This window comes from Xiphias gladius, chromosome 15, assembly GCF_016859285.1.
Source record: "Xiphias gladius isolate SHS-SW01 ecotype Sanya breed wild chromosome 15, ASM1685928v1, whole genome shotgun sequence".
Taxonomy (NCBI): domain Eukaryota; kingdom Metazoa; phylum Chordata; class Actinopteri; order Istiophoriformes; family Xiphiidae; genus Xiphias; species Xiphias gladius.
In genome coordinates this window covers 18249694-18268262 of record NC_053414.1, presented here as the reverse complement: position 1 = coordinate 18268262, position 18569 = coordinate 18249694, and the positions used below count along the sequence as shown (strand labels likewise).

Below are 18569 nucleotides of genomic sequence, written 5' to 3'. Positions count from 1 at the left end.
CGAATTCTCAAGACTTCACAAAATAGGTTTTTTTTGTTTGTTTTTTTTTTTCTCCTGCCCATTCACCTTGCAAATAGGAGAAACGAAATACTATTTTCAGGACACGCTCAAAGTACAAACTTTGAACGAGAGCTGACTAGTCATCCTTCTGTATTAGCCAAGGTGTCTGACCTGCTCTTTTTCTGATATTTAATGAGTAGGCAAACCCACAACAGTAGTAAAACTCCCCATTTTGGGGCTATAGGTATACAGTGTCCACAAACCCCAACACATTGGTTTATATAGCATTTATTATCAGCATCTTACTGTCCATTTAAATGAACCAAATAAAACTCGACACATTACAATAAGAGCCTTGCCCTTCACCACTGTCACTTAGAGCTGAGAATCAGGGCAAGTTGTGTTATTGTATTCTCTTCAAGCTTTGTCAGCCACAAACGTGAATCAGTCAGTCAGTCAGTCAGCTTGAGCGGAGCACTCTCTTGCACAAGCCAGCTTCAAAGCCCACAGGTAATATGGATACTTAATGCAATGACTGAGAGGTTTGTAAATATCTGCATAAGTGAAGACTGCTGTAGCAAAGAGGTCAGACAGAGGAGTGCGCTAATGTATGTTTTGTTTTACTCATAAAGAAGTTAAAAGAAGTTTACGCTCTGTTTTCTGGATTTGTACTGTGTTTGTATCTCTATGTGTTTGGCTATTGCAGTGTGTGTGTGTGTGTGTGTGTGTGTGTGTGTCGTGTTCGTGTGTGTTCTCATGGTTGACTCTGGATGTGTCTACGCAGCTCCTGGGCCTTATCCCTCAGGTCGGGTCTGCTATCAGACTGCAGCATTGACAGGGAGCGCTGCAGCTGCTCCCGGCTCTTCACAGACACACAGTCCCACTGTTCACTCTCTGTTAACATCACAAGTGACACTGGATCAATACATACAGTCCATGTGCATACATATGTATGTTAGTATGTTACAAGACAGTAATCCTAAAATATTTCTCTAATACCAAACATGAACTAAAAGAAACAAACTAAAAGATAACAGCTTTGTATTGGAATTCAGTCTTCAGACTTGAGTTTTATTAAAAACGTTCTCCAGCTTAGTTAAGGGCGTTAGCATACTAACACTGGCATATTATTACTAAACACAAAGTACAGCTGAGGCTGATGGGAATCTCATTATTTCTGAGGGTTTTTGTTCATAAACCAAAGTACTGGACAATCTGTACCAAATATCATGGCAACCTGGCTAATAGTTTTCCAGATACTTGGATCAAAATCACAAATGTCAATGTCACCGTGACCCTTTAGGAAAAGCCACTGGCAAACATTATCTTGGAGCCATGAATGTCTGTACAAAATTTAATGCTAATACATACAATATTTGATGAGATTTTCAGTGTCACCCAAAATGGTGGACTGACCGACCCACATTTCCATCCCTTAAGCCATGCTGCTAGTGTGGCTAATCTAAAACAAATAAATAAATAATCCTAAAGCAAGAACAGGAAGACTGGCTACATGAAATAATTTGCACTTATCTGTCATATTCAGGACTGCACCTGCCAGAAAATGTGTTCCCACTAACCTGCCTGAAACTGTATGAATAAAGTGGGCTCTCCCCTTTTAGTTTGCACACTTTCAACCTAAACTGAAGAACAATACACTTTCAGACAGTCTTAGTAGCAAAAAAGTTCACCTCCAGTTCTCTTTACGATCAGACCCACAACTGACAAGGCCTCTGTCCTCACAGATGAGTAACTTCTGTTTTCTGGATTGAAAAAAAAAAAAACAAGCATGGTGATGAAATGGGTGCATATTAGAGTTTTATGCAAAATACAGTGAAATTGTGAGTGCCGTACCTAAAGGGCACGTGAGAGCAGCACACGTCTCTGTGAGGATCTGTGACAGTGCGTTGAAGTCTTCACTGCCCTTCTCTAGCAGTAATAGCCTAGAGTAAGGGGGGGGGGGGGGGATAAAAAAAAAAAACACCTTAAGTTTGTTGACAAATAATCTTAACATTGAGAATATAAGAACAAATCAACCAACTTAAATAACTCCGGACCCTCAGGGTTCATTTTAAAGAACTAATTATTAATAAGGAATTCTTTGTTGATCCTTACCCCTGGAAGTATGCCTTCATGGACTGGAGAACAGCAAGCTGCACTTTCCAAGTGCTTCGCTTGAGCTTTTCACACATTAGTCCGCATACCTCCGCCTGGAAACGAGCTACAGGCAGACACACAGTTCACAAGACATTAACTGGTGAGAGCCACATCTCATGTTCCCGGCAGTCCAGCCACCTGTGTAGCCTATATTATTAAGTGCAACACTATGGCAGCTTTGCAATTGGAGGTTAAGCCCCTGACAAGGTAGATGAGTCTTTAGGAGCAAATATTTTGTAAGAGCTGGAGCCAATTAGAGAAATATTTTATGCAACATCATATAAGGCAAACTCAATTTCAGTCTTATTTAATGAATAACAGAGGATAAGTTGAAAAGGACTACGATTTTTGATACATTTTAGTGATTACTATATTCCATTAGAAAAATCACTAACATATAATCCATAAACACACACACACACCTTAAAATGTAATAAATGAAACACGGGGGAAGATCAAAATGGTAAGTGGTATGGAACACGTTTGAAAATGAAAAGGAAAGTAAAGTATTTTTGCATTAATGGAGTCACCTCTCTCTAATGAGTAAAGGCAGACATTACTGTTTGAATTAGATTTTGTGCTCTAAACAGTACATTAAGACGGTCTCCCTGATTGGCATGGAGGTAAAAAGTCCAGCATCCTCAACCAGTGAATAAAGGAAAAATATGATTTTATACCTCTAACTTATCTGTATGATATTGTGGAAAAGTTCCCATATGTCCAGCATTGATATTTTTCAGAATACACAATACACAATGTGTCAAAACAAGTGTAGAGCCTTGAAAGTGTGGTTTAGGGTTTTTTAATATTACTACATTTTTACTAAACTTATACTAAATTTTACCCTGAGTCTGTGGGTTCCTGGGCCAAGTCTTTCCAAGGGTCTCAAAAGCACAAAGCAGAGCTTCAGTCTGCAACTCTTTCTCCTTCACATCTCTATCATCATCATCATCCTCCTCCAGTGACCTCGGGGATGCACCCCCACTCTGTGAACAGAGTATAAGGAAGAGGGACTGAGCACAGTTTTAAGGCTTCTTAAATGCAGTAATGTTTTTAAATGTGGCACTATAAAAACAAAAAGGAAATTTCAGATGAGTATATGTGATTTAACCTTCTTGATTAGAGGGAAAATGATCTCTGCCATGTCACTGAAACGGTCCTCCTGGCTGCTGCGGAGCACGTCTCCAGCACAGCGCAAAGCAGCCATTTTGTATACCAGACTCTCCTTGCGGCATTCCTTCAACACAACCTCCAACACCTCAGAGATGGTGGGCTGGCCTGCCCAAGGCTTCTGTAGCTCAGCACTAAAAGTCACAAGAAGAGTGGAAGTAATAAAGTAGAAAAGACGGTAAAAGAATGTTGTCCTTCATATAAAACTGGCATTAATGGGAAAAGGGTTCTTTAAGAAGTCTCACCTGCATTTGCCCACTACTGATCCAATGGCTTTCAATAGCTCCTCCTGGAACAAAAATTCAAAAACTCCTTTAAACACAATTGTTCTTCCTTATTTTTATGCTCTGATCATGTATTAGCAGTCGTTACCTTGCCCGCCCATGTGCGTCCAGATAGTCCCTGCATTAAAGCTGTTAGCACCAAGCCAAGGTGTGGCGCCACCAATGAGCCTGTCTGTTCCTTGGCAACAGTTGCCATGGCAGCTGCACCCTGAGCCTTCATCTTCCAGGACTGGGACTGCAGAGCTTTCTGTGTGATAGTGATCAGCTCTGTCATGTACAGTCTGATGCCTCCAAAGCTTCCTGGAATCAAAGAAAAAAAAGAATAAAAAGGTCATGTTATCGTATGACAAAATTCATCTAGATGTTCTGATCGGACTGTGTTTCTAATGTATAATCTATGTTCCAAAATACTAGATATCCACCATTGTGAAATGGTGTAAAATAAGAAAAAAAAATTAAAAAATATTTATCAACTAAATTCGTTATGTAAAAAATTATTTAAATTAGTTGACCAAGGGATTGGCATGGTGCTCTTTAATAACAAAAAAAGAAAACTGTAATTTTAAGTGGTGCGCCACTATGTCATATACATATGTTGTAGTAGATCTCAATTTATTTTTACTGCATGGATATTTCTCACCTGGGACGTTCTCCTGCCACACCTCAGCCCACAGCGTAGCATCATGGCTCTCTCCTTTTTCCTCATCAGGACCTGGCGCCTGATGCATGCCCAGGAAGGCCAGCGGCAGGGCCACTCCTGCATGGCCCTTCAGCACATCAGGACTGTAGTGGCTGATGGCGTGCACGGTCAATGCACATGATGACTTATATACCGGCTCTGGGAATTAAAGAGAGAGTTGATGAACAAGAGACAGTTGAAGAGAGCAAAGTTATTGTTTGGTTCAATGCGAAAACTAGTTCAATTCTGAGTTTCAAAGTGAGGAAAAAAAATGGTACATTTTCTAATGTCTCACCCTCTTTTTCCAAGTACCAGTTGTTGAGCTTCAGTAGTAGTTTCTCCACACTGCTGTCTTTTGCTGTCTGATGGGGCAAACAAGTATTAAACAATGCTTATGCGAGTCACTGAGAACAACCTATGGTGTAACTAATGTCATGAGATTACTTATCAAACTTACCCTGACTAGGTGACCCAGAGCAAAGGCAAAGGCTTTCTGTACTACAGTGCTTCTGTCATGGATACCACTCAGCAGGGCACTCATCAGCTTACCTAAAAACACCAAAAACATCTTTAGTTCACTGGCACCAAACAGTAAACACATTACATGAACAGACGAAAACGTGTGCTGTACCTGAATATGGGGTGAGATCCTGGGGACACTGCACTGTGAGCGAAACAATAACACTAGCACAGCCACCCTGTGAAGACGAGGCAAACATTAGTAGGCCTGACGTTGCACACTATCTCTTTAAAAATATTAGAGCGGAAGGAGTTGATATATCAAAAATGGGTGGACGGATGTAGAAAAGATTGACAGGAAGATGCGAAGAAGTGGGCAATCAAAGCATCAAGGTATGAATTAATGACTCGAGGAGTGTGTTTTACCTTGGTGCCCAAGCCTACTCCACTCTTAAGAAGTTCAGAGAGCCTAGGAACCAGCTCTCCCAGCACAGAAACATCGAGGTGCTGCAGACACTGAGCACAAAGACAGATCTTTACAAAACATTCCTCTTTCTTCTGTATGATTTGTCAGGCTTTAAAGTAGAAACACCCAAACCTTTCCCTGGACAACAGGAAACTGTGTTTAAAAGCCCAAAAGGTCAAGAAAATTATTAACTGATGGTCAACAACAACAATTTTTTTTTTTTTTTACCATGTTTATGGTCTCCATCATTGGGGAGGACTTGGCAGCACTTAGTCTAGCAGCATCCATGGCGCTCTGGAGTGACAAAAAAAAAAAAACATAATAAATGACATTATGGACTCTAATCTTTGATAAAACTAACAGGCTTTGGTTAGCAGACTTGGGAGTAGATGGAGTAGATGGCTGAGGTTACCTTCTCCTGCTCTGTGGCTCGGAGGCTGAGGTAGTTGAGGACCTGAGGCTCCAAGGTGCTGAGGGCCTCCAACAGGGCCGGGATGAGTCGGGAAGCATGAGGCTTTAGTCTGGCCCCAGCTGTTTTACTAATCTTCACCAGGGTCTGGATACTGGTTAGAAAAAACAGAGTGGTTAAGAGAGAAGGCGGCAGACAATGATGTGTTGCGTCTGTGATTTTGATGAACAAGGGGTTCATTGACTCATAACAGACAAATAAGTGAAAATTAATCTCAAACAGAAGAAAGACTCTGCCTGTTACCAAATGTATCTTTGTAGGATCATATGTAGGCATACTGTAAATTGCTATGCATCTGGTTTAATTTTGCTGTGGTTTACAAAAAGACTGGGAAAATGAGACATTACCTAAGTGAGCGGACTTCTGAGACATTGCTAACAATGCCTTTTTCCAGAAGAGTTGGCAACAGTACCGCCACAGTTCTCTGGGCTGCAGAGCCCGTAGACTCACACATACGAGTACACACCTGGACACGACAGAAAGAGAGATTGTCGAGGGACAGGCACCTGGGTATCCACATGTGTACACACAACCAATACAAACATATACACACAGGCCAGTCTTGTGACAAACATACTTACCTTACTGAGTGTTTTCAGTGTTAGGTCTGCAGCCTTCCTCACAGATTCCTGAAATGCAAGCACGACACAGTCAGAATGACAAACTCCCGATAAGAAGTGAAAAACTCAGTCTATACTTGTAAGGACATCCTTGATGCTTTCATCATCCCATGTGTCAGTCCTACAGTGTCTTGCAATGAACCGGGTCAAATTAACATCACTTGTGCTCGGTGGATTAAAACAACATCGACTCTGATTTCCTGCTCACCTTGATGTCATCAAGGACTCTGAACAGTGTTTCCCAGATTTCTGCAAGATGATCAATGAGGTCATCAGCTTGGCGGCCACGTATCAGGTCATTCAGGGCCAGGCAGCTGGTGGGAAAATCATTTTATCAAAATACACTGACTCTCTTATTCAGAACAAGTTACAAAGGGTGCAATAGTACAAGTTCACCAGCTAAGATAGTCAAATCGGTTTACCATAGCTACAACACTCAAGACCATTAAAGTTTTCCTGTGGCCAGAGATTATAGGAAAGATGTAAAAGGAAAAAAAAAAAAAAACAGTTGAATAAAACCTAGGGAGAGAAAAAGTAAATTCTTAGTGCATTTACTGTTGCCCCACACATTCAATAATCAGGCCAAATAAACAGATTACAGTAGACACAGCAGTCAGAGTCTTAATACTCTTCATTTTTAGGAGTTTGATTTATAGAGTGTGTCCTGTTACTGTACCTGGACTCACGTACTCTCCAGGTGTTACTGGTCAAGTTGGAAATTACATCCTGCAGGATTTCCTTAAGATACTTATCCACCTGAGACACATCAGAGCAAGCAAACATGCACATATAATCACTTCTGATGATGGTAGTCATTTACATACACTTACTTGTACCTGCATGAGTCTGTATTTCTGTTTATGTTCTTATTCTGTACTATTATTGACTCCTACCAGGGTCTTATCAGTGACCAATGCATCCCAGATGCTGGTCATGGCCTGGCGAATGCTCAGGTTGGGGTCAAACTGGTAGCGGTAAAGACGAGGCACAAGCTGTGGCAGGAACGGAGCCAGCTGCTCCCCAGCCTTGGCAGCGATCATGTGAAACCCAAAAGCTGCTCCCTGGAAGAGGTGAGAGGAGAGAAGAGGTCAGGCGGGAGGAGGGGGTACAAAAGCACACGTGCTGGATGAGAAGGAGGATGATACCTTGCGGGAGTTCCACATTGCGTGGTGATTGGCCAGGTTCATGAACTTGTAAACGAGATCTGGTTGGTTCAGGTCGCTGGCCAAGGAGCAGAGCTCCTTGTATGTGGACAGCCCATGGCTGTCGGGAACCATCAAAACAGGAGAAAAAGCTTAATTTCTGCACACTGATCCCAAAGAAATGCACTCCCAAAATTCCACCTTATTTCATAACATTTTCATTAAATTTGGACAACATGTGTCTAATAGAGGTGATATATGACTTACCCATCAGGTGTTTTCCCCAAACCTTCTCCTTGGAACAGCTCTGTATCTTCTGAGACGGCATGTTTCACTCTGTTTGCAAAGATAAATAGGTATTTTAAATTATCTACACACTGAAAATGTTCTGGACTTATTTCTTCTCCCCCACAGGATTGATACTACAGCGTCAGCGAGTCTGTCTCTTGTGCCATTACTTCCCCCCCTTTACTCAACTGTCCACTCACCTTTTGCCAGTCATGAGTGTTTCCACCAGGGTGGACACCAGTTCGTGCTGGTCACCCTCTCCTCCCATCTCATAGACCAAACCAAGTCCTTTAGATGCCACATCCTGACTCAACTCTAGATAAAAGAAGAAAAAGAGGGATGGATGAAGAATTCAGAAGGACAGACAGCAAGAGGTGACAAATGTTTGTTTTGTAATGCTGCCCAAGTAAATCTGAAAAACACTGGCTGGTGTAAGTCTTGTCATCTTACCATCGGGGTCTGAGAGAACAGAGATGAATGCCACCTGAACTTCCTTTAAATGGGACTGTAGGAGTAAAGGAAAGGTTTTTTAAATGAAAACAAAAAGTGATTTGACATATAAACATAAACACATTGTCAGTCTGCCAAGTCAGAAGTTTGAGTATGGATCCTTTTTTGATCCCTCATCTCAAAAAACATGTTATGTACACACACCAATGAGGTTAATACTTTGCATATATTTGCAATATGAAACAAAATGTTGCCCTGAAGCAGCCACAAATCTTTTACTCCCATGGACAAACCTGTCTACATCAAGCTGTCTAAATTTAAAAATGCCATTTTTGCATGAAATTGATTAAAAAAGTCCACATTTGTGTTTCCAGGTCGTTTCTCTAGAAAAACACAGTGAACCATCTGAACAATATGAAAAACAGCTAAATCTCTTTTTTTTTTGCCCTGTTTTCAGTTGGCAAACAGCAAAACTGCATCAAAGGCCACATCTGGTAAGGAGTGGGACAGACACCCCAGTTGAACTAATGACTATTTTACGGTCGAGACGTCCATGACGTCTGGGTGGACAAATTTAAGCTAGATGAGAAGATTTAATCTTCAAAAAAGCTCACATATCTCCTACTGCTAAAGGTAATTAGGTAAATACAGAATTTACCTCATTTTAATCTATGTTTAATGTGCAAACATACAAGGCCAAATGTGAGGCTTTATTTTTTTTTTTTTAACCTGACATTTTCAAACGAAAAAAGCATGTCTTTGTAAACAAAGGCCTTAACTCTAAATCTCACAAAAACACAAAAACAAAATTCGAAAGGCTAAAACTCTTCGTTAATCCAGCAACCATATCAGGCTAATGCTGCTTGCAGAAACAGTTACAGTTTAAGTGATAACTCCCTTGCCTATCACAGTTGGACTTAATTACCTATTTGTTTTTAGATTCATAGGTATACAGTTGTACAAAACACCCACCATGATTTCCTTGTGTTGGCTGAGTTTCTTGACCAGGGAGAGCAGCCAGATGCAGGCTGCCTGTCGGACGTGGGGGTTCTGACTGGGTATGTACTTGGAAAGGATGGCGTTGAGGACCCAAGGAACCACATCATTGTTTTTAACATCTAAAAGGGAAAGGAAGAAAGTGGAAATGTTGCTGAAGGACTCACCTTACTATTTTCAGTTTCGTTGTTGGAGCATTTGACATATACATTAAAACGGATCATTGAATGTAAATGTGTGCTCAGGAAAATTAATTTTAATGTGACAACTACTGTCATAATGCAAGAGACAGTCACATATCTGATGACTTGAAAAATTGCAATGTAGGCAGGCAGCCTTAACGCATACTTGATAACCAAATCAGGTCTGTCTGAAATCAAGACCTAATCCACCAGTACTTATACTGCATTCACACAATGTTGGCAGAATGGGATAAACTGTAATACACACACCCGTTATTCCGATTTAAGAGTGCTCATGCATTATTCGAAGTAGTTAGCCCTGGTACTAATCTTGTAGTCACACCAGATAAACAGCCTAAATTAGCTTCTTTTGTTGTGTTTCGCGTATGCAGCAGTTTGTAAGCAAGAGAAACCAGATACAAACCAACAGTGTATATCTCCTATAAAATGAAACAAATTGATTGTATTAGTGTTAACATTGGATTTTATTTAGATGTAACTGGCAGCAATGGGGCCTTTGCAGTCAAGTTTGTTGACAAGTTGCCGTCAGAAATTCCCAATATCTCTGACTTAGAATTACAGCTCAGATACTTAGTTAAGTAGTTTTTCCCACTCAGCTGTTCATAATTACAGTTTAAACAATATGACGTGAATGCAGCATTATAACGCAGGTCTTTTTCACTACACAGTGCACAAATCTGTGCAAAAAGCTTTTTAAAGTACAATTTAAACAATTGAAAGTACTGACTGTGTAGTGGGCTGTACTGGTCCTCAGTGCAGGTCCATGGATCTCTTGCAGCTCCAGAGCTGGTGCCTATCGCAGCACTGGTGATAGCCTCTCCCACTGTGAACTGCAGCTCCACCTGTTTGGCCTTAAGAGAGAGAAAGCAAAAAACAGAGATGCTGTCATCAGCTTTATAGGGGCTGTAGCAGTGTTGAATGCAGACAATAATATCTTATTAGTGCTAGCTGAAAAACCCACTTCAGCTACAAATAGACAGACTGATACATCATCATGTGACCTTTAATGCTAGTTCTTACCATCCATTTCATGTTAAAAAGATCATATCCATGTGTTTATCAATCAGAAAACGTCAAATCACATACAAAGAGCTCAGAGTTTTTTCTACAGCAATCAAGTCCACTTCTGCCTAATATGCTCCCAAATAAATGTTAGTTTTTACATTGTCTTGTAAAAGCCCTGCACTGCTAACGTTTATGCTACTGTCAGTTACTATGCTTTTCTTACCTCTACAGAATCCATGAGTCCCTGCAGCAGCTTCTTCTGGTGAGGGAAGTCTCCATCCCCCACTGGTAGGTGACCCAAGGTCTGGATCGATCGCTCCTTCATCTGGATCACACACGAACAAGACAGACACAAACAATATAATAAACATGAGGCGAGCTGCAAATCATTAAGCTGTAGATCTGATGCATCAGTAAAACATACAGAATGAATACAGTATATACACAGTGTGCACTGCTGATGTGTGCACAGTGTGCACAGCAGCCACTTCCTTTTGTGGAGTCCCAGATTACCTTTGTGCTCTCCTTGCCAGAGGGGATGCGTGCCAGCAGGTTTTCCACGGTGGAGAGTTTGGTGAACCCCTCACCCTCTGAAGGGATCAGCAGGGTGCCATTCCGCCCAATTTCTCCCAGAGCTGTACAGGCTGCTACTGCCAGTAGTGCACTACTGCTGTCCAGGAAAGAACCTGGACAAACACACAAATACTTGAGTGGGTGAACCCAAAGACAGAAGGAGAAAACCCCTACATTTATCCATTTTATTTACATCTCCTAATGACAATCTAGGCAATTTGACATCATTTTTTTTGTACTCTAATAACTATTACACTCAATAAATAAACCCTATTTTCAGGAAATTGCTGCAAAAATAATTACATACCAACTGTCTTGGTAGCCATGGTAACAAGTTCGTCTTCTTCTTGGGAGGAGAAGTTCATTTGCTGCCCCATGTTGTGGGTAGAGTCACTAGAGGTGACAGCTTTCTTCTTGCTCATGTACCTTCCCACCATGTAGCCGAGAGCCAAGATGGCACCATGCTGAGTCTCAGGACTCTGTGGTTTAACAAAACCAGTAAACATTTACAAATAAAATGATATAAAAACATAAAAATAAACAACTTTAAAATATACAAACTATCCAGTGTTTCATAGAGACAAAGTCGCATACGTGGTTGTCTTTGGTGATTTTGACCAGGTTCTGCACGGCTGTCTGCAGCTCGTTGCCAGTCATGGTGGAAACCACTATAGCATACAGCTGGGCTGCAAGCTCCCTCATGTCCTCCTTATTTGTGTTCATCAGACTCTGGAGAAGAAAACACCTGTTACTAAAGCTACATGCATTGCCTGTTGCGAAATGTTAACTGGGTTCATGGTTTTACGGTATAGCTGAGGGATTGGACTAATTGTTAAGCGGCATTGAATTCTGTCTCACTAATGAATTTGTGCACGGTAAATCCATCTCGCATCTAAATAAACACATAAATAAACGAATTACTCACTTTAATCCAGTCAATTTTATCAACAAATCTGGAAGCCAGTTTCTCTGGGCAGACAGACACCACTTCCAGTAGACAGTACATAACTGGGATTCCTGTTGAGAGACAGATGAGGTGGTATTAACACAAATTCCCTTAAAAACTTGTAAATGCTTGCACTGATTGATAAATGAACACCACTTGTAACAGAGCCAAGTATCATCGTGTATACATTTTATTCAGTTAGTCAAAAAAAAAAAAAAAAAGACAACACATTTAATATATTAACGTCACTATGTGTAGGACTTCACTGTCTCTTTTCAGAAGAATTCATTGGCATTTTTAACCAGACAGGTGTGACCTGACAAGCCAATCAACATTTCTCTGATCTGAGTTTACGATTGTCACACTACACTACTGCATTAACAACAATTTCAGTGTTCTAAAAAGCCCATAATGACTGAAGCCATGTCCACTAGAAGAGCAGGTTAATTTCTCTCACCTCCTACGGCAGACAGCAACTGCTGCAGCAGATCCATGTAGACATGAACAGGATTGGTCTCAGACCCCTTTGACATCGAAGGCTGAGGCTCAGAAGACAGAAGTGTGTCGACGTAGCGGCCGATGACTGGGGCATCATCCTGCATGTCTGCCAAGCGTGTTGACATGGGCATGGCCCCGGCACTGTGGGCTAAACACATCCTCAGGTAGAGCACGATCTGGGAAAGAAGGAAATTAGGTGGGCACTAAAGCGGTGTCTGCAGCAGAAAAATCAACTTCTCCACAGATACACAATGAATTTGCAAAGTCATGGATGACACAGGCAGATCACCAATTGATATTTACCTCCGCAAATGCAGAAGGGTTGAAAGGAATGGTGGAGGTTCCAACAATGTACTTAGCTGGAGTCTTGATCCTCTGAGCCGCCTGACAGTGACACAGTCAAAAAGATATAAGTTATGTTATTTCTTTCAGCAAAAAAAAAAATGCCACTTTGTAAGCTGGGTGAGAAAGAGAATGAAAAATATGCAGAAAGGCTTACCTTCTCCTGGACATAGGCCACCATGTCAGGAAAGGAGGGCATTGGCTTTGGTCCCTCCTTCTCCGAGCTCTTGGTATGAAAAGCCCTGAGCACCCTCTGGGCCTCCCCAGACACCTCCTCCCTCCTAAAAACACAGAAAACCAGCTCAATTTATTTCCTGCACCACTCAGTTAATTTCAACCATCTCCCACCTTATGTGTATCCTATTGTGTATATGATGTAATAAATGCTTTTAAGACTCACTAAAATGCTGATATGTATTCCTGTGGCAATTCATTTAGCATTATGCAGAAAATTTCTGTGTTTTGGGACTTACGGGTCTCCAGCAGCCAGCAGCAGCAGGTACCTAGATGGCACGTGATCAGGAGCAAACACTGTGCTGGCAAACTTCATGGCCACCTGGCGCACTTGCACCTCCGGCTGCCAAGAAAGATTAATCAGGAGTGTTTGATTTGCCTCATCCCTAGTTACGAAACTAGTCAACATTAATGTGTTTTTTTTTTTTTTTTTGGTTTGTTTTTTTTAAGACACAAAATATCTATTTTGCCTGTGTACACTCACCTTTCCAATGTATGCAGCAACCAGGGCCTCCATCAGGTTCAGCAGTGCCCCTTGTAGGTTAGCATAAGCTCCAACCATCATAGACAGAGCTTCCTGAATGGCAAGACGAACATCAGGCTCCTCCTAAAGATAACAACACGGAGTTTTGGAAAAATCAGTAGCAATATCAGTACCACATACATCACTGTGCTCTCCTGAGAACAGAGGCCACGAGATAATTTTATAATAAACTTTGACCGTCGATTTTCCTGTAATGTATTCGTTGTGTGAAGTTTTCAGTGCATTTAATGTCAGATTCTTGAGAGACTGTTCACGTACCTTACACATGGACTCAAAAAACTGCTGTACGAGTGCAATATCCTTTGTGAACAGCTGTGGCATGCGGCTAAAAAGAGAAGGTATATAAAGTATAATATATTTTATTTCTAAAATCCCACACCAAACTGGAAATAATTATGGAAAGAGAGATAATTATTTCATTATACCTTGACAGCTTTCCAACAGCAGAGTAGGCAACACATAGTAACTTAGGATCCTACAAGGACAAATGTTATTTACTAGGAATAAATCAAACTAAACTGTATGAACTTCCAGATTAAGTGCGTGGTATTTTTTGTAGTTTTACCTCCTTGTATTCATTGATGAGCTTGGTAAGACCATTGAGCAGCATTAGCCCCAAAGGCTTATTAGTGTCAGGGCACCTGAAAAATAGAGGGAAAAAAAAAAACTTTTACTTTTCAAAATGCAACAGACTTACTTTGTCATTGAAAGAAATGTATCCTGGATGTAACTAGACATAGAAAAAAAGTGCACTTTTCTTACACCATGCAGATGTGATGGACAAACTGCAAGGTGAGAGACAGCAGTTTGTTGTTGGTGTTGGCTCCAAACAGACCGTCATACACAACCTATGGAAGAAAGGGAACCAATGATTGTACTGTACTCTGATGCATTTCCCCTTGAAGATTATTTAGCCACAAATATTGTAACGTGTCTGCAGAATTGAGTTTTGAAAACTGAGAAAACACAAATGTACCCACAAGCAGGGACATACCTGAATATTAGCTGGAAAGCACTCTGCGGCTAGGCGTGACCGTAGAAGATGTGGAAGGATCTTCAGTTTGACTCTTGTGCTTACCGGCTCATGCTTCAGCTCTTGCTTCACATTGCCGCCCTAGTGCAAAAAGGGATCAGTACACACAACAGTACTATATACTTAATATTTTAAAAATTCAAAGGTTAAGTTTGAAAATTAAATATTGAGTTCACAAACCTTTGTTTTAAGAGGAACATCCCCGAGATACACTTTGTACATCTTGTTGATAATTAGAGGATTGTTCCAATCGATGATACTGGAAGGTAACAAAACAATTGCATAAGACTACTGGCAAAGAACCACACATTTAGAAAGTTTTATGATTTTTGTCATGTGAATTTGTCACACGACAGGTTTGCCTAATAATTTGGTAATTTATTGTATTTTGTGTACTGAGCTAGAGGAAAGATTGCTGAGTGGATGACTTGACAACTGGTGATGAAGATGTAAAGTATTGGATTATGTAAGCCCCTTCACCTACCTCTGTTTGCTCTTCAGCTCCAGATCAGCTGCAGTGGCAACACTGTGTCGGGTGTCGCTGGACGCCACCACCAGGTGAACCACCGTCTCCACTTCTGGGACTTGCTTTGCCTCGATGAATTTCACTATGCCTAGTTTACACTGTTGAGACCAAATGCACAATGAAGCAGTTATTAGTTGACATGTTTATTAAAAGAAAAAAAAAAAAAAACAACACACTGTGTATCACCCTTCACATATACACTCAAATCATTATGCAGCCCTTCACATAAAGGGGCTTGGAACCAAATTTGAAAATGTATCGCTCAGCTTTTAACTGATAGCTAAAACTGAAAAAAACAAAAAAAACAAAACAAAAATATAGCCATCACTCATTGTACCTGCTCTAGTTGCTCAGCGCTCCACTGGGCCTCTCCAATCACCCTCTTGGCAGCATAGACACTCATCCCTGGGGGAGGCTGGGGGAGACCCTGGCCACCAGTGGCCATTGTCCCATCTGCAGAACTTCCCTGGGAGGAGGAGGGAGCAGGGCGAGTTGGGGATTCATTCAGCACAAACCTAGAAGAGCCGAAGAAATAACAAGTCAACGTTCTTGTTCAAATGGTAAAATGCTTCTAAGCGAACAACTAATACACTTTTTTCACTGGACTTGAAACGAGACCATTCTGAGCCCCTCCGTCATATAATACCCAAACCACACAACAGGAACTCACCCATAAGGCATCAGTAAAACATCCAACATGAACTCCAGCAGCAGCTGCACTGTCTTTGGCCGCTCAGTTAAGTTAAATGGAGAAGCATTCTTGGAGATGTCTGCAGGATACTTCATGTGGTAAAGAGTAGGGATCAGCAGGTGCATCAGGCTAAGAGAAGAGGGAGAGGATGGAAAATCATAATCCAACAACAACAACAACAACAACGAAACCCCCCCCCCCCAATAAGGTCAGGTCAAATAAAGAGGACTGAGGCAGTATAACTTTAGGCATGTCAATCAAGCAAAAACTCAAGTGTATCTAAAAAACGCACTTCTTTTAATCCACTACTGCAATAATAGAAAATATCCTTGTGCATCCTAAGGTATATAAGTATCTCTCCACTCACCTGTCCTGTTGTGGCTGTGGCTTGCCTTCCATGGCAGTTAGGAGGGTGGGGGCCAACTCACACTGTTTCCCCACCTCCAGACGTGGGTAGCCCATTTTGATGTAGATGATGGTGAAATTCTACAAAGACATAAATTAAAGAATCACCACTCCTGTCTCAAGTTACACAGAGCCAAATCAAATATAGTATCACTGACATGGCCACACTAACTCCACTTTAAACATAAACAGAAATAAAAAATGTATGATTTTTATTAGGTGGTATTAAACCATAAGGCATCAAAACACAGATCCAGCCAAGCAGTTATCTTATTAGTTAACTAGGTATTAGTTAAATTAATAAATATCTAAGTGGAATACCTCCCCAGTGTTACACTGAATCTTGAAAAGTGCAGTGAAATTGAATTATGCACTATACTACACTATATAGGCATCTCATATTGCTATAAATTCTCAAATGACACAGTGACGTTATCATATTGAGGACAGCAAGCAAAGCAAAGAGTTGATTTCATCATCAATAGATATAACACATCCTCCTCCTAAAGACCTACACTGTAAGACAAGGCTCGTACCGTGACAAAGGAGGCGGCTGCCGGGTCTTGGTACTGTACCAGCAAAGTTTCTACTGGTAGCTGAATCTTAGGTCGGCTTTTTATCCTCTTGTTCAGGTGGACCAACAACTCCATTACCTAGGAGAGGAGGAACATAATTGGTGGCAATTTATGGTTTAGTTACGTGAAACAGGTACATAAATCAACACTCACTGGCAAAAGAGAAAGATTCAAGCTCCTTACAAGTAAGAGGAAGTGAGACCAGATGGGTTTATCTACAGTTTTTCATTAAAGAGAAGCTAATATTTGAGGTTGAGGGTCTGATGGAATATGACTAATTTATTCACATTTTAATAAGCTGTAGCTATAGATCACAGACTCAAGAGTCACTGTGCTCTCTTTAGGCACAGCAATAGGCAACACCCTTCTTACTTTCTTTCGCACACCCTCCTGAACGCTGGAGAGTTTGAGGAGCACAGGGGGTAGGAACTTGGAGATAATATCTTGTAGCTGTTCGTCTGTTTCTGCATGGCCCAGGCGAAGGAACACACGTTCCAGTTGATCTGTTAGACGAGACAATTAACACCTTGATTGACTCATTTGTTTCATTTTCTGGGTAGAAAAGAAAGTAAACTCACTACACGTAGGATCGATTTAAAACAATCCCTCTGCCATGGTTAATCTGACAATAGCTTTCCATCCAAATATGGGAGTACAACCTTAAGGTCTGTGCGACCTTAAGCTTTCATGCAGAGGGAGTGATATACACAAACTTAAATCAGTGAACTATAAACAGACAGTCCTACAGCTTGGCTGGTAAGCTGGTCCTGTCAGCTGCTGTGTTAGTGTAATCATCAGCCAGCCCTGCCTTCCTCCTCTTGGCATGGCTCAACAACCAGCTAGCTACATCCACTGACAGACTATCCACGCATTTTCATCGTTTCTCTATCATACCACTGGCTCTTCACTAGACATGACATCCTGCGCAATTATTCCCAAATGCCCTAAACACTCAAACTAGAAATCTACACCTCGAGACTTTGATTAATGAAAATGTAATAGCCTACGTGATAGTTTCATTTTGACCATGACTGGGCAAACGGCCTCCCGACGTTAGCATTCTAGCTAGCAATATAGCTGAGCAGCTAGCTAGCGCTCTTGCCCCAGATTTTAACTGAAGGAAGCTGTACCGTTACTTCGAAACACACTCCTAAACGTTAGAATACAGCAAGCCCGTTCTTTCATTCATCTTTGGCCACCACGGCCACGACATTTTAGGAGATATTAATCACCAATTACGCAGAGAGAAACTTACTGAGTTCATCCTGGGCAGCCATGTTCGCAGAGAGTCAATAGCGACCCCTCCCAGTTTAGTGAGTGTCACTGCACTCACCAGGGCCACTCCTCTGTTTCATCACCGATTTATGCATGACACATGCAGAAATCACTATCTTTCTATATTATGCCATATCATTCTTATACTCTGTGTCGGTATACCGTTGTATTCTTTTATCTATACACACGTTACTATTATATTTACAAATATCTTTCATGTTGTAAGTATATTATTATGCTTGATTATATTTATCGTGCACACGTGGTAATCCATATATAAGTATACCAAGTGCAATTCCAATCAGAGGACAGTGAAAAATGTCCGTCCACGTTTCTCCGAGTCCGAGGTGACGTCCTCAGCTGTCTTGTCCGACAGTAGTCCAAATTCCCAAAGATATTCAGTTTGCTTTGATGTGAAACAGAGAAAAGTAGGACATCTACGTTTAGTTGTCGAAGTGACAAAGCCAAACCAGGTCCAATCACGGCAAGTTCACACATGTAAACTCGAAGCCTGCGTTGCACATACATGAGAAACAGTC

The 18569-nt window shown here is 41.2% G+C and overlaps 1 protein-coding gene across 4 annotated transcripts; it reads right to left on the bottom strand.

Moving 5' to 3' along the window:
* Positions 1 to 272: 272 nt before the first annotated feature.
* ecpas (Ecm29 proteasome adaptor and scaffold) lies at positions 273 to 18104 on the bottom strand. Of its 4 annotated transcripts, none has more exons than XM_040146667.1 (49): positions 18011 to 18104; positions 17128 to 17258; positions 16717 to 16833; positions 16143 to 16261; positions 15755 to 15904; positions 15422 to 15599; positions 15043 to 15182; positions 14739 to 14817; positions 14520 to 14639; positions 14288 to 14373; positions 14091 to 14166; positions 13951 to 14000; positions 13784 to 13850; positions 13466 to 13588; positions 13221 to 13324; positions 12905 to 13028; positions 12709 to 12789; positions 12365 to 12581; positions 11887 to 11978; positions 11556 to 11690; positions 11269 to 11440; positions 10902 to 11074; positions 10612 to 10713; positions 10111 to 10234; positions 9157 to 9302; positions 8185 to 8239; positions 7935 to 8049; positions 7714 to 7782; positions 7450 to 7567; positions 7198 to 7365; positions 6981 to 7060; positions 6513 to 6618; positions 6266 to 6313; positions 6032 to 6150; positions 5628 to 5778; positions 5444 to 5509; positions 5176 to 5265; positions 4922 to 4988; positions 4748 to 4839; positions 4586 to 4652; positions 4252 to 4449; positions 3700 to 3911; positions 3573 to 3616; positions 3269 to 3461; positions 3002 to 3143; positions 2116 to 2221; positions 1855 to 1943; positions 1692 to 1763; positions 273 to 894 (listed from the first exon to the last, which is right to left on the bottom strand). In XM_040146667.1, the coding sequence occupies exons 1-49, from the start codon at positions 18030 to 18032 to the stop codon at positions 755 to 757; spliced, it is 5535 nt and encodes a 1844-aa protein (XP_040002601.1). In that variant the 5' UTR covers positions 18033 to 18104; the 3' UTR covers positions 273 to 754. The 4 variants fall into 4 exon arrangements, with proteins under 4 accessions (XP_040002601.1, XP_040002600.1, XP_040002602.1 ...); XM_040146666.1 differs by lacking the exon at positions 18011 to 18104 and adding an exon at positions 17886 to 17979; XM_040146668.1 differs by lacking the exon at positions 18011 to 18104 and adding an exon at positions 17763 to 17875.
* Between the last annotated feature and the right edge of the window lie 465 nt (positions 18105 to 18569).